This window comes from Enoplosus armatus (assembly GCF_043641665.1).
Source record: "Enoplosus armatus isolate fEnoArm2 chromosome 3 unlocalized genomic scaffold, fEnoArm2.hap1 SUPER_3_unloc_1, whole genome shotgun sequence".
In the NCBI taxonomy this organism is placed as follows: domain Eukaryota; kingdom Metazoa; phylum Chordata; class Actinopteri; order Centrarchiformes; family Enoplosidae; genus Enoplosus; species Enoplosus armatus.
In genome coordinates this window covers 271958-297774 of record NW_027261182.1, presented here as the reverse complement: position 1 = coordinate 297774, position 25817 = coordinate 271958, and the positions used below count along the sequence as shown (strand labels likewise).

Genomic DNA, 25817 nt, shown 5'->3' with positions numbered 1-25817 from the left:
CATATGTGTGGTCCTTCATTTTGATTTTCGGTTGCCTGGCAACTACTTTTCATAATGATTGTAACTGTAGAGAGTTCTTTCATTTGAGAGGAGAGGACGTTGAATGAAAAGCATCAGTGGAGAGAATGTGCCTCTGTCTGTGCTGTTTTGTGTTTTTCCTCTTGTCTGATGCCAATGAGGAAATCATTTGGTACAAAAGTGAACCAGCAGAAGCTTTTTTTTATGCAACATGACTGAAATATTGGATGAATGTGTTCAGTGAATGTAGTGATGTTTTCTAGTCAGTGCAGAGAGCAGCTGTGGAAGGAGTGACGAGTGTTGAAGGAAGAGGTGATGGAGGAGGAAAAGAGTGTTAAACATTTAGCTAACAAAATACACAGGCCTTGTAAGTTATCGATACTCTGACATTTACGCCTGCTGACCCAAAATGGTCGACGTCCTTGACTTCATCCCCGTGGCAGCTCGCTGCCTGCTACTGGATCCGCTATGCAAAACAAACATCATCTACCACCCAGACCAGGAAGTGTTTAGACTGGTGTTGAAACGTGAGCAGTCCTGGAAAGGGAACCAACGCCGAGCTTCAATCAGTCAAACTTTATTTACATAGCACATTTCCACAGACCGACCACAACAGAAACATGAGAACATCTGAACTGTAGCTAGCGGCTAGCAGCTAGCGGCTAGCAGTTATTGTAGTTTTATTTTGGCCTCAGCCTTGAACAAACAAACAGCTTCATTTGAATAAAACACAAAGTTATGAAAAGTGCTAAACAGCATTAAAAGAAGAACATTGTGAAACTAAAGCACTGATTCAAATATACAAGATAAAGACATACATGAGCCAGAGATGGATGATGATTAAAATGAAGAAAGCAAAGAAAATATGTCATTTCATAATATCCCAGATATGGACATCATCATCATCATCATCATCGAGTGCTTCGCTCAGACTCAGGCAGGTAAACGTGGTTTCGGTGGTTTCGTCCGGATGTGTCCTGTCAGTGCCGTCAGAAAGCTGAGAGAGGAGACATGGCTACCTGAAATCACTAGAACAACAAACAGACGAGTTCAGTTTCAGACTCCAACAGGAATTATGTGTTACTCTATACCTCGCCCGGTTTACCAGGAAAACAACACAGAGGCCCAGAGGAGGTCGGGAGGGTCCAGTTCAGTTTCTTTGCCGGGGAAACGACATTCTCCGTTGTGTGGTCCATCTGAACAACACTATGAACCCCCACCTGCTGATGTTTTAAATGCTGGTGTGACCAGAACTGAATGAAGAAAGCACGCTTTGCATGACATGTGTAAAACTGGACCATAGCTTCCCTTCAGTGAGGAGCGTATACAGAATGTGAGGAGCTCAGATTGTCCTCCCCGGATGAATATTTACATTTATAAGAAATAAAACAAGTCTAAAGCTCAGCAGCACAAAGACGGAGCCACTAATGGAAACAACCTGGTTCAAATGGCCTTGAAAGGCATCTTGAGGACAAGCTCTAAAAACATTTTACTGGCTGGTGTTTTCCTCTGAAAGTGCTCTTACAGTCTTTAATGGCTCAGGACGGGTCTCTCAGATCGTACTGGAGATAACGGCGCTGCTCCAAATCCTATCTGAACATCTGCATACTGCTGCTCTCTGTCTCATTCTCATTCTCTGTATCTCCTGTTTGTTATTACCAGACAGCCGGCCCACTCTAAAGAAGCTGCTGTTTTGAATTTCAGAAGTTATAATACATTTTGTTGAACAGTAAAGCCTGCGGTCACAGTCTGTTGTTATTTCAGTGAATTCCAGTATGTTTTATCTTGATGCCTCTCGGGAGGTTGATAATGTGATATTTTTGCTATTAGCCTCAACCGCAATTGTATGTGCTTAAAAAGAAAAAGTGCATATTCATGTTTGACTGGGAGTTACGACAGCTGAGACAGCTTCCCGTGCAAATGGAGATTAAGGAACTCGTCTCCATCTCCTCCCAGGCCACGGAGTCAGCACGGCGGGGGTTTGGTTTCTGTCATCCTGCAGACCTGCTTTCATTTGTATCCAAACCCCGAACACATGAGCTGTGAGATGTTTGGTTCCCTCTGGTCCGCTGTAAGTGTTAGCATGTGCTAACCGAGTCAATGTGTTGCAGCTTGTCTGCAGAGGCCAATGACGAAACTGAGGAATCAACTAAATGTGAACACACCTGTGTGTGTAAAGCAGAAACGAATATATAAATATATATAAATATTTTTTTGGAAATCTAAAACTTTGCTTCTTCCAGCTACACGTCCTCTTCAGTCGATCTCATTCTCTGGCACTCTGTTTTGTTTTCTACACCATGAGAAGACGTAAGCGTCACATTATATGCAGTTTGGATAAAACATCAGATTCATTAGCTAATATTTAAGAAACAGAGAAGTTATGATTCACGGTGTCTCTGCAGCAGACGCTTCGCTGCCATCGACGGAGAATCTCCACAGATGATTCTTACATGGTGAATATTGGACTTCTGGAAGGTCGACATCGGCAAAAAAACATCTTTGCATTGCTGTTTTGAATCATCTAAATAGTCTTTCTTTAAAGCAAATGTCCTAAAAAGGTCAATAAATTCAGCGAAATACATTTTTACTTCGATAATGTCAACTTCTCTGATGGCTGCTGTTGCTGCCAGAGTTTCTGTCGGAGTTCAGCGGAGAACCAGATGTTTTCTGTGTGGCGTGAGAAACATCTGCCAGCTGACACACACCAGGTTACCCTCTCTCTCACACACACACACACACACACACACACTCCCTATCCATATTGAAGCTTGTGTGTGAATGTGTGTGTCTCTGTGATCCAACCGAAGGCGTTGCCGGTGTGTTATAATGTGTTTGGTATTTGATGGGCGGTGATAATCAGAAATATATGAGGCAGAGCAGACAGGCCGTCTGACAGGTGAGGAATCCTGTCGGTTCTTATCTAATCACTGTGTTTTTATCTGTCAGCGATAACACACACACACACACCCTCCCCTCCCTCTCAGCGTGGGGGAGGTCTCTGTCACTCATGTTGTCATGTGGGACTCCGACGTCGGCCACGTTGTGGAAGATAAACTAAACTGAAGGGAGAGAAATCATTTCCTTTAAGATGTAAATCACTTCACTCTTCAGACTTTTACTCGTTCTAGTTTCTTCTCATCAAAAAAACTCCTCACGTAAACACAACTGTACATTTCAATTCCTGCACGAAGGGAAATCTAAAAGTAACTTTTAACAGTTTCAGTTAAATAGTCTCAGCTGTATAAATGAATGAATGTGTTTCAGCAGCTGTGACGCTGCTCTGAGGTTGTTGGTGAAATATTTTAATGGCTTCATTATAACTCAAACACAAACTTTATCCTGCTTTAATGAGACGATAACCAGCTTTGAAGTTTGAATGAATAACAGAGACTGCTGTCCGTAAACATTTTATCATGACGTTAAAATGAGAAAGAAATGTTTTCATGCAAAGACTTTGGCTGCTGTTCAGTGGCTGATGGGACTCTGATCAAAGGTGTTTCCCTGAAGTCTGATACGCTGCACAGACTCAGTAGCTGCAAGCAGGCCTGACTGCTGCACGTGTGTGTGTGTGTGTGTGTGTGTGTGTGTGTGTGTGTGTGTGTGTGTGTGTGTGTGTGTGTGTGTGTGTGTGTGTGTGTGTGTGTTAATCAGAGACACCAGAGCTTTGGAGGGGAGATGAAAGAGGAGATGTTTCGAGCTGTAACACTGAGGATTTACACACACACACACACACACACACACACACACACACACACACACGCCAAACACGGAGTTAAATTCTTTACACATTTTTATTTATTTGAGTTTTTAATGATGCATGAACGCTCAGACTAACACGTTTCAGCGCAGCAGCACATGCTGTGATTTGATCCACCAGGATCCAGCCTGGCTCACAGTCCAGGTCCCTCAGGCCTTTTCTGTTTAACGATCAAGGTTTGAGTCATTTACTTCTCCTGGAGGCTGAATCCAAAACACACGTACGCTGCTTTTACTGTGTGTGTAGTTTGTTTGATAGTGAACATCTTCATGGGAGAAGGAAAACGTGTTATTGTCCTTTTATATACAAGCTGTCGCTGAAAGAAATCATTACGTCCAGCTAATTCACAGATCAGTCGATCAAGCAGCCGTCAGAAAAGTTATCGGCAACTATTTTGACAAACGTTATAATCCTTAAGATTTCATCAAAGACATCAAACCCCATTTTTCATTCTGGTCTGCGTTTGTTATTTATCTCTTCATAATACAGTTTGTCTTGGTGGTGGCGGAGTCCGTCATTCCTGCGCTGGATGAGGGACACAGGACAGGAAAAGCGATGCAATCCAGCGTCACTGTTTGTAATTTAATCTCATTGATATCAGCCTGCTCTCTCTCTCTTTACGCCGTGTTAGAGCTGAAATACGTCACTGCTGACATCCGACTGTCACATTAAAAACCAGGACAGAAATCTCAGCTGCAGTTCTGAGGTGAAACCTTTCTCCTCTGAAAGGCCTGATGTTTCCAGCTGTGGAAACAAACTGAAAACAAAGTGGTGCGAATGTTTGTGTCCCAACACGCAGAGAAATGTTGTTATTTCATAGTTCAGAAATGTTTTCATCAGAGACCAAAGTGAAAAATCTGATTGTAGTGTGCACTGAAGTGTTCTGGGCCAATCACATTCCACCTCTCACCTCGAGCACACAGAACACACACACACACACACACACACACACACACACACACTCAAACATGCCAACTATTTTAATGAAGCAAATCCAGTTTTAATCACCTTCCTGATTGCAGGCAATCAGTGTTCATCACGGGGAGCAATCAATCACACACACACACACACACACACACACACACACACACACACACACACACACTCATGCGTGTGCTGTACAGGTGTTCGGCACGCACCCAGCCCTCCCAGTGAATTTGTTCTGCCTGAAGTCTTTTACAAATGTTTGCCATTATCCACAGAGCTCTCTGTCACACACACACACACACACACACACACACACACACACACACACACAGACCTTCATGCTTAGTTTAGTGTCAGCTCTCTGAGAGGTTGGTGGAAATGATCCTGTTGATTCGACTGTAACAAGACGTGACTGAGTTAATCAACAGCAAGTCATCCGGCTACTTTCAGATCGTTGTGAAAAGACCATAAAAATCACAGTCAGCACGCCACTCATCATAAACGCTGAATATATAATATATAATGAGATTTTTACTCACTACAGAATGTTTTCAAGTCTCCGCTGTGGTCAAATCGTAGAAAAGACGATAAAACAACCAGATGTGCAAGAAAAGAAAAAGAGTTGTATTTTACAGCAACTCTCAGCTCTTGTTTGGTCGTTTCTTATCATTTTATCCTATTGTCATGTGATGTACTGTGCATCACTAATCACTCACTCTTATTACCAAAATGTCAGTTTTAGAATAGAATAAAAAATAAAAAAAACTTGTTTTATTTGGTGACAAAAGATTTATTTCATAAGAATGAGTTTTTAAAAAGTTTACCAGGAAAAATATAAACTCACCTACATTTCTTTGAAGTGTCGTGAACTGATTGAAAGACAGCTTCTTCATTAATGCCCACACAGTCATTGAGCTTCTTAAAACAAGGAGGGGAGGCAGATTACCATTCTCTCAAAATGACCCTTTAATATTAATATTATTAGCCCGCTGGGTTTCATGTGGCAGCTTTTCAGAACAACTCTTGTGTTTTTACAGACAAACATTCGCTCTGGTTTTGTAAAACAGCAAAGAAGAAAGACGTGAATGCGTAAGTGGGAGTGTATGAATGTGTGTAGTCCATTATATTATATGTGTGTGTGATTAATGAAGGAGGTGATTAGATCTGGATCAGACCTTTTAGAGTGGACTGCGAGTGCCTGTTGATGTTTGTGCCCGCTGAGTGTGGCTCAGAGTCCCTGCACTGTGACCACGTACAGACTCAACTTTTACTGTCCTGTTTTGTATGTTGAGTCATTGGGAAGAAGAAGTGGAATTAGGAGGACTGGGAACGTGCCAACTGGGGCTTCTGTTGGGGTAGAAACTGGTTTGTCAGCGTGTGATGGTTGAACAATGATGGGAAATGGCTGCTCTAGAAAGAGTCCCTCGAAACCAGCGCAGAACTAAGAGCTGCACCTGAATCGAGATGTGTGGAGGTCGTGACCTCATGCCATTGACCAATCAGCAGAAATCCAGATTACCGCTGACCAATCAGAAGCAATCAGCATCAGCTCCGAGAGGAAAAGCAACATTTAACTGAATTGCATCCAGAAGCTTTGACGGATCGAGATAACTCACCGACTGCACTCAAGCTTTAATGCATTTTGTCTTTATCTTCGAATACTTCACTCCCCATAATCAGAATTGATTCCGGTGTGGAAAGTCTCGTGTTTTTACTCATTTTTAATGCATTTTCTAGAGACTGCCGACTTAAGAAAATGTGGGAGGCTGCACAAGTTATCAGGAAAACTAATGGAAAACTTCAGGGCAAGAAAAAACAAAGACCAATTTGAACCCACGATGGTGTTGTGTGACGTAAAGCGTTTGGTTTCCTCTCCTCTTCAGTATTTCATGTCATATTTTCCCCCGCGTCCCCCTCAGCGAGAGTACTTTGAGATATCTCCTGCTACGCTTTCTTTCATCATGTGGTCTATTTCCCATCGTTGGTGCACTTGATGGATGGGATCTGTAGGACTGGGTGAGGCAGAGCCAAGTGCAGCAGGTCCATAAAATGAAATCCGTGCTTCCTTTTATTGTCTGCAGGTCTTTCTGAGGCTCAGGCCAATGCGCTGCAGATATCTGTTTGTTTCTCACTCTGCGTCTCTTGATTGTTTCACCTTCTTTTATTCATAGATTGTTTTTAAGTAGTGCAAACCAGACAAATTCATATTTTGACTTCCATTAATAAATCTCAGTCATGTGATGTCATGAGCTCAGGTGTAGCCTCCCGTGTTTCGTGTTTGTTTGAGTCTGTCCTGGAGATCCACAGTGTGGGCCGGGCCTGAACGTCTTGAGTCTTTGCAGCACAGGCAGGTCGACTCAGCTGACTTACAGAGTTTCAAGGTTAATGAGTTGCTTTTACTCAAGTTAACATTTCCAGCTGGAGGTCGTGGATTTACCTCCAGTCGACCCGAATTCACCAAATCTATTGCAGGTGGAGGACAAGAGATGTTTGCTTAATGGAGACAAATAGAAAGATCAACCCAAAATCTGTTTTATTTATTTATTTTTTATTAAACATCTCGGAGAGAAAATTTGTCAAGTTGGGCCAAAGAGACCACAGCTGCCATTATTTTCATTATAGATTCATCTGCAGATTCAGTCTACGATCACATAAAAGCCACAAATATTAACATTTGAGAAGTTGGGACCAGAGAATTGACTGACTTGAAAAATGAAAATTAATTGAATATTAAAATAGCTGTTGATTATTTTTTGGTGATCGACGTTTTAGCTCTAACATAGACTGAAGTGAGGAGAACGTGAGGTCAGTTGAAACTGCAAAAGACTTTTGGCATAAAACACATTTTTGGATTATTATTGTAATTATAGGACTATACATCTCTTCAGTTCCCAGTCCTTCGCCCTCCTCGCTCCAGTTCTCTTCCACGGCTCTGGGAGACCCGGCTGACAGCTTCACAGAGTAAACAGAGTGGCGGGGCAGAGGCCGACTTTCAAGGTTCATTTGTTGCGCTTGTTCAGGTCGTTTTCTGCCTGCTTTAACACCGACTCCCCAGGGAGACCGGGGGCGAAGGCTCTGCAGCCCGACTGATGAACCGCTGTGTGTGTGTGTGTGTGAGTGTGTGTGTGTGTGTGTGTGTGTGTGTGTGTGTGTGTGTGTGTGTGTGTGTGTGTGTGTGTGTGAGTGTGTGTGTGTGTGTGTGTGTGTGTGTTTGCAGTGGGGGAAGAATTATTCAAATCATTTACTTCAGTAAAAGTAGCATAGTGTATTATATGTGTATATATAATGTTAGATACACGTCGTGGAGTAGAAGTAGAGTAGTATGACGTAGTATAAAACGGATAAAGACATAACCAAGTAAAGAACAAGAACCTTAAAATTGTACTCAAGTACAGTATTTGAGTAAATGTACTTAGTTACTTTCCCCACCGGATGTTTGAGACATAGAGGCGCCGAGTAAAAGACGCTGATGGTTTCTTCTGTCTCTCTCAGACCTGAGGAACAGTTCGGCGGTCTTCTGGGAGGGCGGAGTCAGCGGGGGGTACCAGGCCTTGCTATTGGACGAGGATCAAGGATGGCTGCTGGTCGGAGGGAAAGACCACATCTACCTGCTGAGGCCCGACAGCTTGGATCTGCCCTCGCGTACGGTGAGACATTCAAACTGTCCGCTGCACCTCAGTTCAAATCAATAAAGAGGTTGTAATTCAAAGTGTTGCTGAACATTTGTTTCTCTGTGTTTTCCCTGTCAGATCTACTGGCCTGCTGCCAGAGAGCATGTGGAGCACTGCAGGCTGGCAGGGAAGAGTCTGGAGGTAAGAGTCTTCAAATCACAGCAAAATATGAGACGATAAACATCTTTCCCTAAATATGTTTATATATGATTTTTAGTCAAATCGTAAGATAAAATCCTTCATTTCTATTTCAAAAGTTCTACGCAGACTCTGTTAGCTTTTGTTTTCCTTCTTCCTTCAAGGAACAGTTCTTATCTGCTTTCTCTGTGAGAGTTCGATGCGATGACTGATAGCTAAATTAGCTTAGCTTGAAGACTTTGGATTCCCCCTGTTTCCAGTCGTTGTGCTAAGCTAAGTTAGCCGGCTGCTGGTGGTGGCCGGTGGTGTCGATCCTCTCACCTGACCATCAGCAAGAAAGCAAATACGCGTGTTTCCCAAAATGTCAAACTATTCCTTTAAGCTGCCTCACAGATTCTCTCTTTGTGTGACATGATGAAGTAATAAGTATTCAAATGTTCATGTATGTTATTGTGTTTTATTTCACTTTCAGACGGACTGTGCCAACTTCGTGCGGCTGCTGCAGCCTTTCAATAAGACCCATGTCTATGCTTGTGGTACAGGTGCCTTCCATCCTCAGTGCACGTACCTGCACGTAGGACTCAGCTCGGAGGTAAGAGGGAACTCCTGTGTTTGTGTGTCAGTAAAGACACTCTCGCAGTCCAGACGCTAAACCACACAAGGCAAAACGTTTTCTGTGTCCCTCAAACTTCTCTTCTTGTTTTGTTGTTTGTTGGTGCGTTTTTTTTTTTTGAATTCCTGCAGATAATTATCCAAACAGACAATGTGATGTCACATTCAGATGTTTCCAATGAGCTTTATTCTCAAGTCTAAAACGTCAGTTATAAACATTGTGTTTGGTGTCCGTCCCTCTTTGTAGAGCGTCCACTCATTGACCTTCTGTTTATCGGCCATTCTGCGTTTGTGTGTGGTCTCTCTCCCTCTGTCTCTCCCTCTCTCTGTCTGTCTCTCTGTCTGTCTGTCACTCCCTCTGTCTCTCTCTCTCCCTCTCTCTGTCTGTCTCTCTGTCTCTCTCTCCCTCTCTCTGTCTGTCTGTCTCTCTTTCTCTCTCTCTCTCTCTCCCTCTCTCTGTCTGTCTCTCTCTCTCCCTCTCTCTGTCTCTCTGTCTCTCTCTTTCTGTCTCTCTCTCCTCTAGGATCCATCGTCCATGTTGTCTCATACAGTTGAGTCGGGCAGAGGAAAATGTCCCTTCAGTCCGAGGGAGCCTTTTACTGCCAGACTGACTGGTAGGTCTGATCCAGTCCACACATAATGTGCTGTGTCCACCCACACACACACACACACACACACACACACACACACACACACACACACACACACATTATACTACATTAAATCATGTTGTGTCATTCTCTAACAGCCATGTTCATGTCCTGGTGACACTAATGTCCTGCAGCGTACAATCCCTCCCCTGTCTCCTTCCCCTGTGTGGTCCGCTTCAGTTGTTTCACATGCTGACGTCAGCTGTTGCCCCATGTGACATTACGGACATAACTTTTAGACAAAGAGGCCCCATAAAATCAGCTTTAAGTTTTCAAACAGAGTTTATTTTGTTTTGAATCAGACAGAACGAGGCTGTCCACATGGACTGTAGATGCCTCGGGAGGGAAACGTTTTTCACTATAAAATGAGATATCAGCTGTTTGAATACTGTGGCATCACTGAGACTCACTCGCTGTCAGGGGAGATGCAAATTGTGTGCAAGTTAGAAGTGGTTTTGGGAGCTGATGTGTTGTTTGAAATCGATGTGTTGTGTTTTGACATGTTTAATTACCCAGGGGGCAGTATGTTCTGTGTGTGGGATTCAAAAGAACGGAGCTTATTATCATAAATGAACTAACTAACCTTTCATTGTAAATGAAATCATTGGAATCATTTATATGTGACTACAATATAAATTCAGTATATTCAGGGATTCTTCTGAACGAGAGAAGCGTTTATCATTATTGATCAGATGCAGACGTTATCGGCTTGTGAGCATCTACTGTTTTAATCAGGACCACTGAAGAATAAAGCCGAGCTGCGAGCTCTGCATGTTGCAACAGTCTCTGCGTTGGTCAACTCGCAGCCTCTCAGTGGGAAAATGCATTTCACAAGAAAGAATGTGTTGTTGTGTTTAATGCAGACGTGATGTTCTGCAGTTATTCTGCTCCACAGTGGTGAGAGAAGACGTTAAAGTCTGTCGGTGTTAATCTGTGCCATCCTTTCTGTCTGTCTTTCTTTCTGTCTTTCTGTCTTTCTGTCTGTCTTTCTTCTTTTCTGTCCTTCTAGACGGTGAACTTTATGCAGGTACCTCAGTAGATTTCATGGGAGCCAATGCTGCGGTCTTCCGTACGTCCATCCAGGGCGACAGTCAACATTACATCCGGACTGAAGCTTATGATCACAACTGGCTCAATGGTGAGAAGCTCCAGTCCCAGTGAGAGTTCAAGCAGCATATTATATTATTATTATATTGTATTATTTCTGTAAATTAAACTACATCCTCCCTCCCTCTCAGAGCCGGAGTTTGTGGGCTCCTTCTCCATCCCTGACACTCACAGTCCCGACGACGACAAGGTCTACTTCTTCTTCAAGGAGAGGGCGGTGGAGGCCGGACAGTGGGACAAGAGGGTGTACAGCCGAGTGGCTCGAGTCTGCAAGGTACAAACAAACTGGCATCTACTCAAGTACTTCAGTCCAGTTTTGAGGTACTACCCAGCTGTTTAAGTGATTTAAATGTAGATCTGTAATGTGAATTTTGGGCTCTCTCCCTCTCCCCCTCCCTTTCTCCTCGTTGTCCTCCACCCTGTCTTTATCTTTCATACCTCCCTCTCACTTCCAGAATGACGTAGGGGGGAGGAGGAGTCTGATCAACCGCTGGACCACCTTCCTCAAAGCCAGGCTGGTCTGTTCTGTCCCCGGTCCGTCTGGAGTGGACACACAGTTTGATGAGCTAGGTAACCCTCCTTTCTCCACCCTTGTCTTTTCTCACCTCACTCCACTTGAAATGAGGCCCAAACTCTCTTTGAATAAGTCTGTAAGCTCAGTTTCACTTTCTTTAAATTAAGCAGGTCAGTTCACAGCAGTTCACAAGTCAATTCAACTTTATTTGTACATGTTAGTGCGATTAAGTGCTAATAATAAGACATCTGACAGGTTGGCCACCAGTTTCGATACGTCAATGACGTGTTTAGATTCTAAAAAACTGACTTTTAAAGCTGTCACTGTGGTTTTCTAGAGGACATCTTTGTTCTGGAGACCAAGGACCCTCAAAACCCGACCATCTATGGTGTCTTCAGTACGTCCAGGTGAGAATACTTTAATTCTGTACTCAGCAGTTCAGCATGATGTTTAGGAAATACATATCACACATATTTATGTCATTCTGGTGGAGGATACTGAGTTCCTTTCATTTGACTTTTATTTATTTATTGTTGTTGTTGTTATTTGTGATTTAAACAGTCAAATTTGTCTAAAAGAGGCTTCTAAGAGGTTTGTGTAAGGTTTGCTGTGACAATGGAAGCAATGGTCTTCAGACGGTCAGTCAGGGTGAGAGGACCAGCAGACCTCTCCTCCACCTTTACGTGCACACTCGTAGCCGGCACGTGCACGCCCAGCGGGATGGAGGGTCAGAGGTCAGCAGTGGGTGGGTGTCAGGGTCAAAGGTGAAGAGGCCCAGCTGGTTGTGTTATTGTAACCCTGATGTTATAAAGCACTCCCACCTCTCCTCCCTCACTCACTCCCTCGTCTCCTCCCATCCCTCCTTCCTTCCTTCACTCAGATTTGATCCTTCCTTGTTGTACTGTTTTCTGTCCTGTCTTTCTTCTTTTCCTCTTCTCTCTCACTCTTTCATCCCCTTCTCTCTCTCCTTTTTGATTTAGGGCAACTGGTTCTTCTTCTTTTTCCTTCAGTCACTCTCCCTTTTCCTTTCTATCCGTCCGTCTCCCCCCTTTCTCTCTCTCTCTCTCCCTCTCTCTTCGTCTTCACCTTCATCCCTTTGCTTTTAATCTGTCTCTTCAGTCCCTCTCCCCCTCACACTCTCTACCGTTCCCACTGTACCTTTCAACCACAACCAGCATCAACAACTCGTCTTTCTCTCGCAGCTCCATCTTTCGTGGTTCGGCAGTGTGTGTGTTCTCCATGGCGTCTATCCGAGCTGCTTTCAACGGGCCGTTTGCCCACAAAGAAGGTCCTGACTATCGCTGGGTGGAGTACAAGGGCCGCATCCCCTATCCGAGACCTGGCACTGTGAGTACACACACACACACACACACACACACACTAAATTCACCTACAAAAAGCACACATTTCATCATATCTTACAAAAGTTAACAGCCTTATTTGTTGTTACAACACTGCAACATTTTGTTAAATAACTGCAAAAGTGCCACCACATCTATGTAAAGTAGTTTTAAGGTTTAATTCTTTTGGTTCAGTTCAGTTTCTAACTGAATGCGCACACAGCGAGGTTCAGACTAACGTGAGCTTCAATGCAAGAGAAAACGAAGGGATGTCTTCACCTTGAATAAAGCATGTTGTAAAGTGTCAGATCAACCAAATCACACAGAAAAAAAAACATTTTCTCACACGCCTCCAGTGGTATTTAGTCATGCAGATAGTTTTGTGCCCACGTTTTTCTTTGGAGCTAAACTTTAAACCAAATAATTGTTTTCAGTGAAGTCAATGGATTATTCAGGGTAACAAGGACACTTATTTGTTAATACATGTAACTTAAAGTGTGTTTTTTATTGCTTTTAGCATCACAAATGACATTCCATACGTCTCCATTGTATTCTTTATTATTATTATCTCAAAACCTTGCAGATAAAACGCAAACTTTCTGCAAGGTGCTTATTAGAGTTCACGGTCCATAATTCTTTGCACCTTGAATATAGTGACGACAGGATGGTATTTATGTTTGTGTGAATAACTGAGAGTTTCCTGTGAGATCAGACCCCAAACACACATAACACACGTAATGAAAACAAGCTGATGAAGCCGTGAGAGGCTTTAACCTCTGCTGATTTAACACCTCAGCAGTGAACTCCTCTGGGAAACTTCAACTTGTCAGGAAGGCTGAGGTTTTAGTGTTTGAGTGTGTCAGGTGTTATTTCACTGTTGGGGAGTTCACGTCTCTGCGGAGTGGTTTTGTATCATGTGGTTGATTGCAGAAGAGGTCAGCCACGGCAGTGTTTGTGCATGTGTGTGTGGAGGGGGAGAGGTTTGGGTCAGGCCCAGTGATTAAAAGCAAAATGAAACAGTCGCAGAGATGCTGTGGTCACATCCTCCGATCACTGACTCACTCACACATGTGCACGCTGCACAGAAAGTCAGGACTTCCATGTTGTTGACTGTCCAAAATATTCAACTCATCTCACTGTGCTGCACATTTCTTCTTTCTTTCATTTCAGCATTTTTCCTCTTTCCGTCTTTCTCATGTTATCCTTTTCTCAAGGGAAACGCGACTTTCTCTACAAACCTACATCTGAAAGTCATTTTTTGTAGGACTTTCCTTCTCTGTCTGCCATCTGTTCATCCCTCGCTTCTTCACTGTTTTTTTTATTTTAAATGTTCTGGTATTTCTGGAAAAATAAAAGAGATAAAAGATTCTGGTATAATCTTGTAAATCCAGCATAGTTTTTAAATGATGATGAAGATAATAGACAAACTTGTGACCCTTCAGATTCATCTTCCCCAGGTTGGGAACCACTGAATAGTATTAAAATCATCCATTAAACGACCCCAAACCTCTAACACTGATTTCTTGAATAACACACTCATTGACCTTTTTGCTCACAATATGTCTCTGAATTGTCTCTCAGTGTCCCAGCGAGACCTACGACGCTCTCCACAAGTCCACCAAGGACTTCCCAGACGAGGTGGTGAGCTTCATGCGGCAGCACCAGCTGATGTGGGAGCCCGTCCTGCCTCTTGGTGGCAGACCCATCTTGACCCAGGTCAACGCGGCCTACATGTTGAAGAGGGTCGTAGTGGACAGGGTGGACGCCGAGGACGGACCTTACGATGTCTTACACCTGGGCACAGGTGAGGAGGATGGAGGGAGAGAGAGTAAGAGGAGAGGGAGATATTAAAGGAAAAGACAAAAGAAAAAAACTAGAAAAGGAAAGATTTTGTGAGGAAATGAAAGCGTGCTTGCTTTGGGTGAAAATTGCAGGTGAACACTGTAAAAGGTAAAATAAGTTCAAATGTCTTACTGAAAGTTGAAACACTTCAAGGAGTTGAAGTGTTAGTTGAAGTTGAAACGCTGCCAGTTGAAATTTAAGAAGTTAAAGAAGTTGAAGTGTCCGCTGAAGTTGTGATGAAGTTTCAATTTCAAACCCTGCAGGCAGCAAAATTATTGGTTTGTATGGAAGAACTGAAAGTAGTTCAACTGTTATTTGAAGTAAAAGATGTTGAAACGTCAGTCGAAGTTGAAGCACTGGAGGTAGTTGAAGTGTCAGTTGGTACAATCACTATCTCCAAAACAGCAAAACAAAGGAAAGAAAAGAATGAATAAAACACACAGCCGCTGTTGATGAATATAAAACTGAACACTGAACTCGGGTTGAATAATCGATGAACTTGTTTTCACGTTTAGGCTCTAAAATGAACACACTGTACGAATGTCCGCAGAATAGATGAAGAGTTTTAAGCCGAGGTAGAAGAGAATATAGATGTTCAAAGAGCGTTAAAGTCCAGTTTGTGTCTCTCTTTGTGTCTTTGAAAAACCCACAAGGTTGTTTAACACAACTTACAGCTGTTCTGAAGGTATTTCCAGAATCCTCAAAGACTCTTTTAACCATCTGGATGAAGAAATATTTTGTTGCTGAACTCAAAAGAGTATTTCTAACCTTTTAAACAAGTTTGCAGCTGTAAGTTCACCATCATATATGCAGTATCTGCCTGTATTTATATATTATTACTTCCTATTGTTTTATATTTTCAAACAAAATAACAGGCTGTCATTTCTGGCTTCCTGAAAAGGAAATACAACAACTCGAGTCACAACTCCAGAAACAGTTTAAAAATCTTCTTTATCATGTAAACAACTGAGCAATTTTTCATCCAGATGGAGAGTCTTGAAGGGGCCAGGAAATCCCTGAAATTTCATAAATCTCCAGGTAATCATTTTTATTATCTTTCCCGGAGAGTCGGATCTCTGTGACTCGAGCGTAACGGCGAAACATGAGAGACACGACCTGGTGCTGGAGTCCGAACCAACAGGGGAAGAAATAAAGCATCTTTCTATAACTTCCCATTTGAACCAAATCAAATCCTTAAAATGTCGTTTCTGAAGACTGAGAGTGGTTCGTTTGTTCATTTGTTGCGTGTGAACATCCTGCATTCATTCAGTGTCTCTTTAAAGTACCTCTTTAAAGTTTTATCCAAAGCAACACGTCTGACAGGGTGAACGGGTTCTTGAGTGTGTCTGGTCTTTGTAAGTCCGTGTGTGTGTGTGTGTGTGTGTGTGTGTGTGTTTGAGAGTGAATGGTTGTGTGTGTGTGATAAATGGTGGAGGTTATTTAACTGCTGGTGACAGTTCGAGGGGCCAGAGGTGCTCCGACGGCTCCATACATCTCCTCTAAGTGGATTCCTCTCCAACATCTCTCATCTCCCCATCAACTGCACATTTACCTGCCTGATAAATGCTCTTTCTGCTCTTTCAAGTGCTCTGATTTTCATGTTGTTCGACCAGGATGAATCTTTTGACTCGTCTTCCCGTCTGTTTCTAAGGGTAGATAATGTGCTCGGCCACGTGCTCACGTCAAGGTGGTTTATTCTAAAAATAAAATATACTCAGGAAAAGTCTTCGGGTTACTCTGAGGTCATACGCTGAGTTGAGTTGTGGTTTTCTAATTCAGTTTTAAGCGCATGTTCGTCCCTGTTAATGTTGCTGTTTTAACTCTTTTGTCATCTTAGAAAAGTTACGTTGGAGCTTTCGGATCTTACGCAGATGATGTTCAGTTATACATCACATTTAAACCTAAAATCGTCTGTTTCAGACAGGTGCCTGACCTTGTCCCTACGGTCATGGAAGGTCTCGGTTCTCTTTCCTCTTCTGCTAAATCCTGCCTCTGAAGGTTTGGTGCCACTATGGACCAGGCGCTCTGACTCTGGACCAACATGTCAAGTGTTTGATTCAGTCCTCTTCAGCTGAGAAACTCACACAAAGCTCAGGCCCAATGGTCCAATAAGCTTTTGACCAGGTCCTCCAAAAGGTGTTAGACCATGTTTGGTATGCAGAGGACCAGATCCATTAACCCGAACCTCCATTAAATATTAACCACAATGTCAAAAGTGAGCTGCTAATTATAATTCATATGTGAACACCCAGTGGCCTTCACGCTGCTGCAGCTGCAGCCTGGAGCTCCTCAGAGAATGTGAAAGTTCAAACTGAATGGGAACAAATGTTAAGGAAACAGCCTTCTCATCCATACGGTAGCATTACTGTGCCTTTGAGGAAGAAAACGTCGACCCCATGTGAGTTGAGTTACAGTCAGACCAAAATTTGACAAGCGAAATGTATCCACATGCTGTGGCCGAAAGCAGGCGGGGGGCATGAACTGGGTTTGCAAACCTAAACTTCAGGAGCTATCATGGCTGCCTTTCTAACAACAACAGGCTTCTTATCAAACACCTCTCATTAACCGCTGTGACCGCCTTTGCACAGCATCATCCCGTCCTCTCCGCTGCTTGTATTATTTCATCATGCAGTTTTAAAACAAGAGTTTAAACGAACATATTGACATTGTCCGTCATACCATGAGTCCACAAGAGTAAAAGAAGAAAAGTAAAAGACATACCAGCAGCCCAACAGTGGTTTAACAGTGTTGTATTTTCTTGGACAGCGAGTGTGATGGACAGCCTGGTTTGCAATAAACTGATTGCAGATAATAATCTCAGAACAGCTACAGTAAATATAGTACCTGCAGATGAAGATCAGATCTGACAGAACAGGTTAAACTGTCAGTTAAACTGATTCATCTGCTGCTTGTGGCAGAATACTGCATTTTAAACTCAGCGTGCGTCTTTGGCTCACAAAATGTTTTTACACTCTACATTCTGTATGTTGTGGAGATATTTAATGATGAGCCCGTACGGCACACATACACAAGCTGAAGCTCACTCTCGACTCCGAAGAAGAAGAAATGCCGGCCTGCTGTCGGAGGAGCACATCATTAGTCTATGGAGGGTAGGCTTGTTGGAGAGACTCATCTGTAGAGACACACACACACACACACACACACACACACACGTGTACACACAGCATGTAACAGCCTCAGTCTGGTACTCCCATACAGCTGTAAACACACACACACACACAGGAGATTTCCCATGGCAAGTTTAAACCATGAGGTTTATGAGGTTCCCTGGGAGCATCCTGACATGTGTGTGTGTGTGTGTGTGTGTGTGTGTGTGTGTGTGTGTGTATGGTGTTTGTACACTATTTGCAGTGTGTAGTTGCACTGTAACAGCTGGTGTGTGTGTGTGTGTGTGTGTGTAGCAGTTGTAGTAGACAAAACACCATAAATCCTCCCTGAGATTTCTTACCTTGTGTGTGCGTTTAGTTCCTGGATTCCTCCGTTACTAAGGTTACCACTATAGAATGTGTCCTGTGTTACCACGGCAACAGTTACAGAATGTTTAAACCCACTGAAATGGAGGCGACTTACTGATGTGGTCATCACGACTTCGCAACGGACGTGTTCAAAGATGTTTTTGTTGTTGACACTTTTCTCATCCCTGAAACATCATGAACGTGAAGGTCCGACATGTCATCCCAAACAACTGTGCTGTGATGTACGTCGGCAGCATTGAGGAGGTTCTACAAGGAGGAGACAGATACCTGCAAGAAACGGCTTGAACAAAAAAAACAAAACCCTTGTAGCTAGATAAAGAAATTGGTGTCCAGCTGAGTGTCCAGAGAAGTTTGATATCGTTCAGGAAATGTATTCAATGGAAAAACTGATCTTTCTTTAGAGAGCTAAAGAAAGCGAAGAAAAAGAAAGTAACACAATTGTTTAAATATAGAATAACTGGAAGAAGTATATAGTACATAGAAGTATATATTATTATAAACGACTTGTCCTGTGTTCTGGTGTATTTGTGCTGCTGCCTCATGTTGTTTCCTTTAACCAATAAAAGTATTAAAAAACCATAAACACAAAATCCTTCACCAGTTTGGATTAAAAGCAACATCAGTCGCCTAGCAACAGTGTCCTCACAACTTAAACCACCTGAATGCCAAATATTTTATGATCATAACTTCACACGTTCTGTTTGAAGGCGCCGTCACACAGCAAAGAGTCTGTTCAGGGATGGAAACCTGCGGCTCAGTCGACCGTTGAATCTTTAAAATCTCATTTCACATTGTTAAGCTCAGAGGATTCACTCTGACTTTTTCCTTGACGCACTATATGTGACGTGAGGGGCTCATTGTTGGCAGTTTTTCCACCAGACCACTTGGTATTCAGATGCCAGGCAACAAATGGCTGCTGAAGTGTCCCTTCCTCTGCAATTAAGGATTAAGGCAGGGAAAGATCTGACAGTCAGCTTGTGTCTCGAACAGCAAATAGAAAAGCTTTTATTGTGTTGAACTGATGTGTTCAATCAATGATGCACTTTTGAAGCATGCTGCAACTTTTGCCATTCTTTGTTTGAGATTCTCAGTCGTTGTGTTTGGTTCTACAGATCAGCCTAATTCATTTGTCTGTGTAATACTAGACGACAATCGGGGTTCAAAAAGCTTAATTATGAATGAGTGAACAGTTCTTCTCTCCTCAGTGAGTAGAGTATAACTAGTGTGTGTGCACCAGTGTACGTACATTATGTGTGTTCAGACGTATGAGTAAATGTTCTTTTCTGATATCCTCCAGATGATGGGAAGGTGGTGAAGGTCGTGTCGGTCATCAAAGACAACTGGGACTCAGAGGAGATCATTCTGGAGGAGCTGACTGTCTTCCAGGTGAGATACCGCTGTCAATAAAGTTTTTTCAATGGCAGCTACTTTTACCCACATTAGTGTAAGACAAGGCGCTCTGAAATGTGTTATTTCTTCTGTTCACATCATCCCACAGAACCTTAAAGGTCCCGTTGCGCAGCCAAACACACACATGTAGCTTCACGGGACTTTTATGGTGAAAACCACGGAGCTTGTTTCGGTGCCCCCCGGTGCCCCCCGGTGCCCGTCTGCCAGCCCCGCACCATGTGATGTGCTGCGTGAGGCCTTGCATGTAGTTTCCAGTGGAACATATTTGTCTGGAATAACTCCACTAAACAGAAAAACAGATAGCAGGGCACATATTTCCCAAGGTCCTCTATGTAAATAAGCTAATAGGGAAGACGAGAGAGGAGGCGAAAATAGACAAATACAGTAGGATAAAAAAAAAGGAAAGAGCAGAAGGGACGGAAATAGAGGGCAGGAATTAAAAGAGAAAAGACATGAGGAAATAAGGCTTTAAACAGAGCACAGGTGAAGGGAAGGAAGAGAGACAGAAAACCACAACATGCAACAAACAAACAGGATACCAGATGCACATTGTCCGTTTACTTCAAACTGAGATTAAAACAGGAACTCAACCATTTCCACCAGCTGCACACAAAAACAAGGACAGGGGTAAACCAGCGTACAGCCATATGATGAACTGCAGTGTTTACTTCAGAGTTTTCTATCCGCTGAAGGAGGCACCCTGACTGGGTTTCAGAGCGGAGGCACCTGAATGGTTGGTCAGTTTGTTGGCTGTGGCAGGACACAGGATCCAGATCACTGTACAGATACCGTTTCTCCTGCCCTCTATCATATTCCCAGTCTCCTTTATCTCCTCCTTCAGTTGGACCCCTCCGCTCTGAGTGGTCAGGGGTCATTTACTCCCTTTGTGAAACGCTGAAACAAGTCAGTGAGCTAGAAAAATGGAGCTGTGGGGTAATTTAGTCTTCTGAAGAAAAAAAGAGACTTATTAGATTTCTAATGCCAGTGGCTGCCCTGACCTCAAAGCCTGCCGCAGCGTTTAACGTAGCTCCGAGACATTCCTCTGAAATATCAGAGCAATGCTGTTGGTTTAAATGTCAATCTTAGAAACCGCCCGTCTTCCCTCCATTATTCCAGGTTTCTCTGCACACAGTGAGCGTAGTTTTGTGTTTCAGGGTGTTTTCCTTGATTCGGCAGAAGCTATTTGGTGCCATTCATTTAGCCTCCATCACAGTATAAAACCCAACTTTCACAGATATTCATATTCAAGTGTTTCATGTTCATGAATTTCTGTACAGTAAGTGTGTTTGTATGCCATTTGTACAGTGCGATTGACATATTAATTCATGCCATTATTTAATGATTTCCAAATGGGTCGAAACTTGAGGGCAAACCCCCAACTTGGTGAAGATTTTGTCCGATTTCTCCTCGATTCTTCTTCTAATCATTAAATCACATCTATTACCCTCATTATGTCCTGCTGAATGTATAAGTGTTGTTGTATGTTCTTGTCTAGTGAGGAAAGTCTCTAAATTCATCCCTTTTATCCCGCAGAGTCCCACTCCCATCCTGAGCATGGAGCTGTCCACCAAGAGAGTAGGTGTCTCTGTCTGTCTCCTGACTTTTATGTCTCCGTCTGTGTGTTCATGATACTCATTCAGAGTAGCTGCTTACAAAACTTCACAATGTTTAAGGAGAAACACGAGATTATGGCCCCCTTTTCCCTTTTTCAAGTGACTTTACAATGACAATGATCACGCAAACCTGGTCTCCTCAGTGTTTTTATATTCAGACAAAACAAAAATGGAATAAATAGTGTTCAGACCACATTTATTTTATTTATCTATTGCTCCAAAGCCGAAGACCTAAACTCTCATCCCTCTCGACTGTCTCTCCTCCACAGCAACAGCTGTATGTGTCCAGTGAGCTCGGTGTGGTCCAGCTGGGGCTCCAGAGGTGTGAGTTATACGGGTCCGACTGCGCCGCGTGCTGCCTGGCCAGAGACCCCTACTGCTCCTGGGACGGACAGACCTGCTCCAGATTCTTCCCCACCAGCAAGAGGTAAAGAGACTCTAAAGAGAGAGGGGGGGGGGGGCACACATGAGAGGGTTACACTTTCAATCTTTGTATCTGCTTCCTGATCGAAGGCTGTGGTCAGCAAATGGCTTATATTTCTATAAGAATACTGTGAAGCTGATACTTCCCACCCACACAGGCCATACTGACACACAGGTTCAAATACAATGAAAACTCAATCAATAGTTCATATAAAATATGTATATTGTGTATAATAAGATAGGACAATAGATAACAACTTGATAAAAGCAGCAATAAAAATGAAATTGACATGAGCTGAGATCCACAAACACTGATAGTATGCTCATACAGTGGTTCAGTTTGTTTTCAGGTCGGATAAGATGTCTCTGAGTGTTTCCCCAAACATCCGGAGAGAGAGAGAGAATAGCAAAAGGAAGGAATGGGAAGACTATTGGAGAGAGAATGAGAGGCCTGGAGATGAAGGAAGGAAAGGGTGAGAGTACGAGGAAGGGATGACAAATAAATGTGTTACAGTCTAAAGGACATAAAGCAAAGAAGAGGGGGGGGCAGGGTCGGAAAACGACAGAGGGAGGTCGAACTAGAAGGAGAAGGAGACATGACAACACTCTTTACCATGGCTGAAACAACATTCTGTATTTTCATAGCCTGTTCTTGCTCCGTGTTTTCACATTCATAATCGCAGTGGCTTCATATTTTCTCCTCTGAGGAGCCGGCAGAAGCCCAGCAACAACAGTGAGGAGGAGGATTTAATGCTGTTACACAGCTGTATCTAAAGGCACCTCCACTATCTGCTGCTGTCAGCTGCTGTTTAACTGATGAGTCTACTATCTACTAGTGCGCACACACTTCACTCACAGACTGTAGCCTCCATTATGTTTTCACACATCATCAGTACAGACAATAATAATGATGAAACAGTGAGGTGATATAAAACAAGTTAAGTGCGCTAAGATGTTTGATAATAGTCAGATAAATATAGAATTAGTATTAAAATTCAAATTAAAGCAAAAGTGATGTTAAAAGGTTTCTTGCTAAGATAACACAATACATACAGTTGCAAACATATACACAACAGACATCTAAATGTGTGTGTGTGTGTGTGTGTGTGTGTGTGTGTGTGTCAGGCGGGCACGGAGACAGGATATAAAGTACGGAGACCCCTGGAGTCAGTGCCCAATCACAGAGGACGGTAAGGATTTCCGCCGTCTGATGTGAATGAAGTGTTTTAAAGACTTTCCTGTCGTCAGTTACATAATGGACAGCCGGTGTGGTCAGTATGTACTTAGAAACTGAGGACGTCCACTTACATGTACACTCTGTGATTGATGACGTAGTGCGATTGTGGGGATGGATTGTAAAGCCTCACAGTGGGACTGCTGTTCGGCTGGTGGCTTCATAAGAGATCTGCATAAATCTCTGAGTGTGTTTGACTGCCAGTGAATACTTAAAGAGCAACCTGATTTCATGGACTCACAAACAGTGAGATGATGGTACGAGGATGTACTCCAATACATATTCAAGCTAAACGGGTTTTGAGTATGTAGTGTGACTGCAAATATATAAATTGACGTGTATTTTTGAAGTTTAATCTGCAGTTCGACATCTGATCTCATGTATTATATCATTTCCTCTTAGTATAAAAGACAATTGTTATCTGTTATCACTGTTTTTCAATTTTATTTTTAGCAAAAATAGTCATGTACTATTGCTGAACTACCATAATACAAAAAATATACAGTGCTGGCCGAGAATATACAGTAAAATACCTTCTCTTACCACGGTGTTCTGCTGAAGTAAGGCGCCCTCTAGGGGTTGTACTGTGCAACTGCAGTTTTCTCTGCTTCCAGCCAAATAGGTGGCTGTAATGTCAATTAAGAAAAGGATAAAATGTTAATATGTCTTCCTGTCTGTGCTCAGCGTTGTTTCTCTGCATGACAAGTGTCAAGAGAAAGTGATACGCTGAGTACCGCCTTTCTCACAATCCCTCCTTTTTCAGTTTCACACCCTTTTTTTCTGTGTTGCTCCGTCAGATTCGGACTCTGTGGAGGTGAAGTTGGTGTACGGCGTGGAGGGAAATTCAACGTTCCTGGAGTGTGTTCCTCGCTCGCCGCAGGCTGAGCTCAGGTGGACGGTGCAGCACACAGAGAGCCGGCAGCAGACTCTCGGTCAGACGCATGACAGCAGAGAAGTGAGTAACCTTTTTATGACTACATTTACATTTATGTTCAAATGAAGTAAATATATATATATAGATATCACGAACAAACTAGAGGACTATGACCCTCTGTGTGAGCGAACAGACAAACCCTCTTCGTCAGAGAGATGCTGCGGCTGCTGTCTAGTTTTGTTGCTGTGCAGCTGTAATATGAAGGAAAACGTGCCACATTCACTCTGTCTCGTGGTGTTAAATGTGCATGTGAGATGACTTCGTCACCCTCTCTCCTGCTCTTAGCTCCCTCAGAGTGATGACAACCGCTCCCTTCACATGAAGCGGGGGTTGCTGGTTCAACGCCTGGAGCTGGCAGACACAGGCCTCTACACCTGCGCCAGCCACGAGCACTCCTACAGCCAGGTCCTGGCCCGATACCGTGTTCACATTATCCCCAACGACAGCCTCCACCCAACCCGCTACCAGCAGAGCCACAGCCCGAACCACCCGGGCCCCGCGGTCCTCGGGAAGATAGGGGTTGCTGGGTTTCTCGGCCAATCAGGGGCCTCTCATCCGCCACCTCCGCTGCCGGGACACAGGAACTCGTGGCTGTCCCAGCATCCCCAGCAGCTCTCTCTGAGGAGCTACAAAGACCTGCACATGGTGGGGACCAACAGTCTGAGCGTGGACGAGTACTGTGAGCAGCTGTGGTACCGCGAGAAACGCCGGCAGCAGAAACTCCGCACTCTGAAGCTGAAGCAGGAGAGCAGGAAAGCCCGGGTGAGGAGGAACAACCCTCCTGAGGTTCCCCTCTAGTCAGCTGCAGGACACAGAGACTGCCTATGGACAACAGATCCTGTACATGCAGAGGACAAGGAAAGGGTTCATCAACAATGTTTGCTTTTTGAGCAAATAATGCTATATAACTATATTTGCCATGAAAGACTGACAGTAATAAAAAAAAAAAAAAGAGATTAGTATATCCTCATCCTGAATATTTAGACACAACAAAAACACGGACATGTAGAAAAAAGTTATTTTGTCTCTGAATTTATATTATTAGCAATATTCATGATTGTTTTGGACATAGCTTCAGCTAAAATAGAAGATGTTATTTGAAATTCAGACTGGCATGGAGGCATCAGGTGTCTGAATGATAAATCAGCTCATGACAAACACACTAATGTGCCAAGTATTACGGGTGCGTAACACATTTAAACTTGCATGTTTGACAATATACTGTATAATCTGTCCATCTGAACAGAAACCAGTAGACGAGATGCAGCTGATCATATTTCAGGTAACATAATGTCAGCGTATTAACTGTCAAGTACAAGCTGCCATTTGTTGTGGCTCCCAGTTGAACCTTAACAATAACATTTGTTGCTTTTGCTAAAATATCCTAATTAGCCAACTAAGCTAATTAGCTTAGCAATGCCAAAAACAGTTCAAGCTAACTCAAATGAGTTTCAAGTCACTACTTGTAGTGTTGGAGAGACTAATGGCTTAAAGCAGAAAACCTTATCAGACTATGATGTATCAGGATCTCAGACACAATGCAGAAACACACACACACATACATATATATATATGTGTGTGTGTATTATACATACACAGCATAAATGAATGACAGAAGACTAAACAAGTGTTTGCCCAGTTTACTGCTACACATTTAACTGTGTTTAACAAAAACATGTAATGTTTTCGACGTGTATTTATGTTTGTTTGGAGATGTAATGTGGATCTACACAGATCAGATCCAGGCTTCGTGCACACCTAATGGATTCAGTATGGGCCTCAGTGGGAACGCACACATGAAATGGACCTTGCTTGAAAATACATTATGTATAGCTTATTAATTCTGCCATGTAACTAATAATTATTATTCACATCAATGTATATTAAAGAACTCTATTTTTGATAGTTTTCTTTCTTCATATGCTAGAACGTAGTACTTTTTCTCTGTTTATATAAACTTGTGTGTTTCTCATAAGCAAAAGGAAAACTTTTTTTAAACTTCACAACTCTACTTGGAGATCAAGAACTGAGTGATGAAATTGTGTTATACTGTATGTGAATAAGCCACAAAATGAACTTACATGTAGAATAAAAAAATAAAAACATTCAAGGGTTTTCATTTTTCAT

General features: G+C 42.9%; 1 protein-coding gene across 1 annotated transcript; it reads left to right on the top strand.

Moving 5' to 3' along the window:
- Positions 1–907: 907 nt before the first annotated feature.
- Positions 908–25768, top strand: LOC139307104 (semaphorin-3D-like). Its single transcript, XM_070930985.1, has 17 exons — positions 908–959; positions 8186–8352; positions 8455–8517; positions 8987–9106; positions 9650–9740; positions 10786–10914; positions 11015–11157; positions 11339–11453; positions 11735–11804; positions 12600–12744; positions 14319–14541; positions 19374–19462; positions 21020–21061; positions 21369–21526; positions 22648–22712; positions 23554–23711; positions 23976–25768. The coding sequence occupies exons 1-17, from the start codon at positions 908–910 to the stop codon at positions 24486–24488; spliced, it is 2343 nt and encodes a 780-aa protein (XP_070787086.1). The 3' UTR covers positions 24489–25768.
- Positions 25769–25817: the final 49 nt, after the last annotated feature.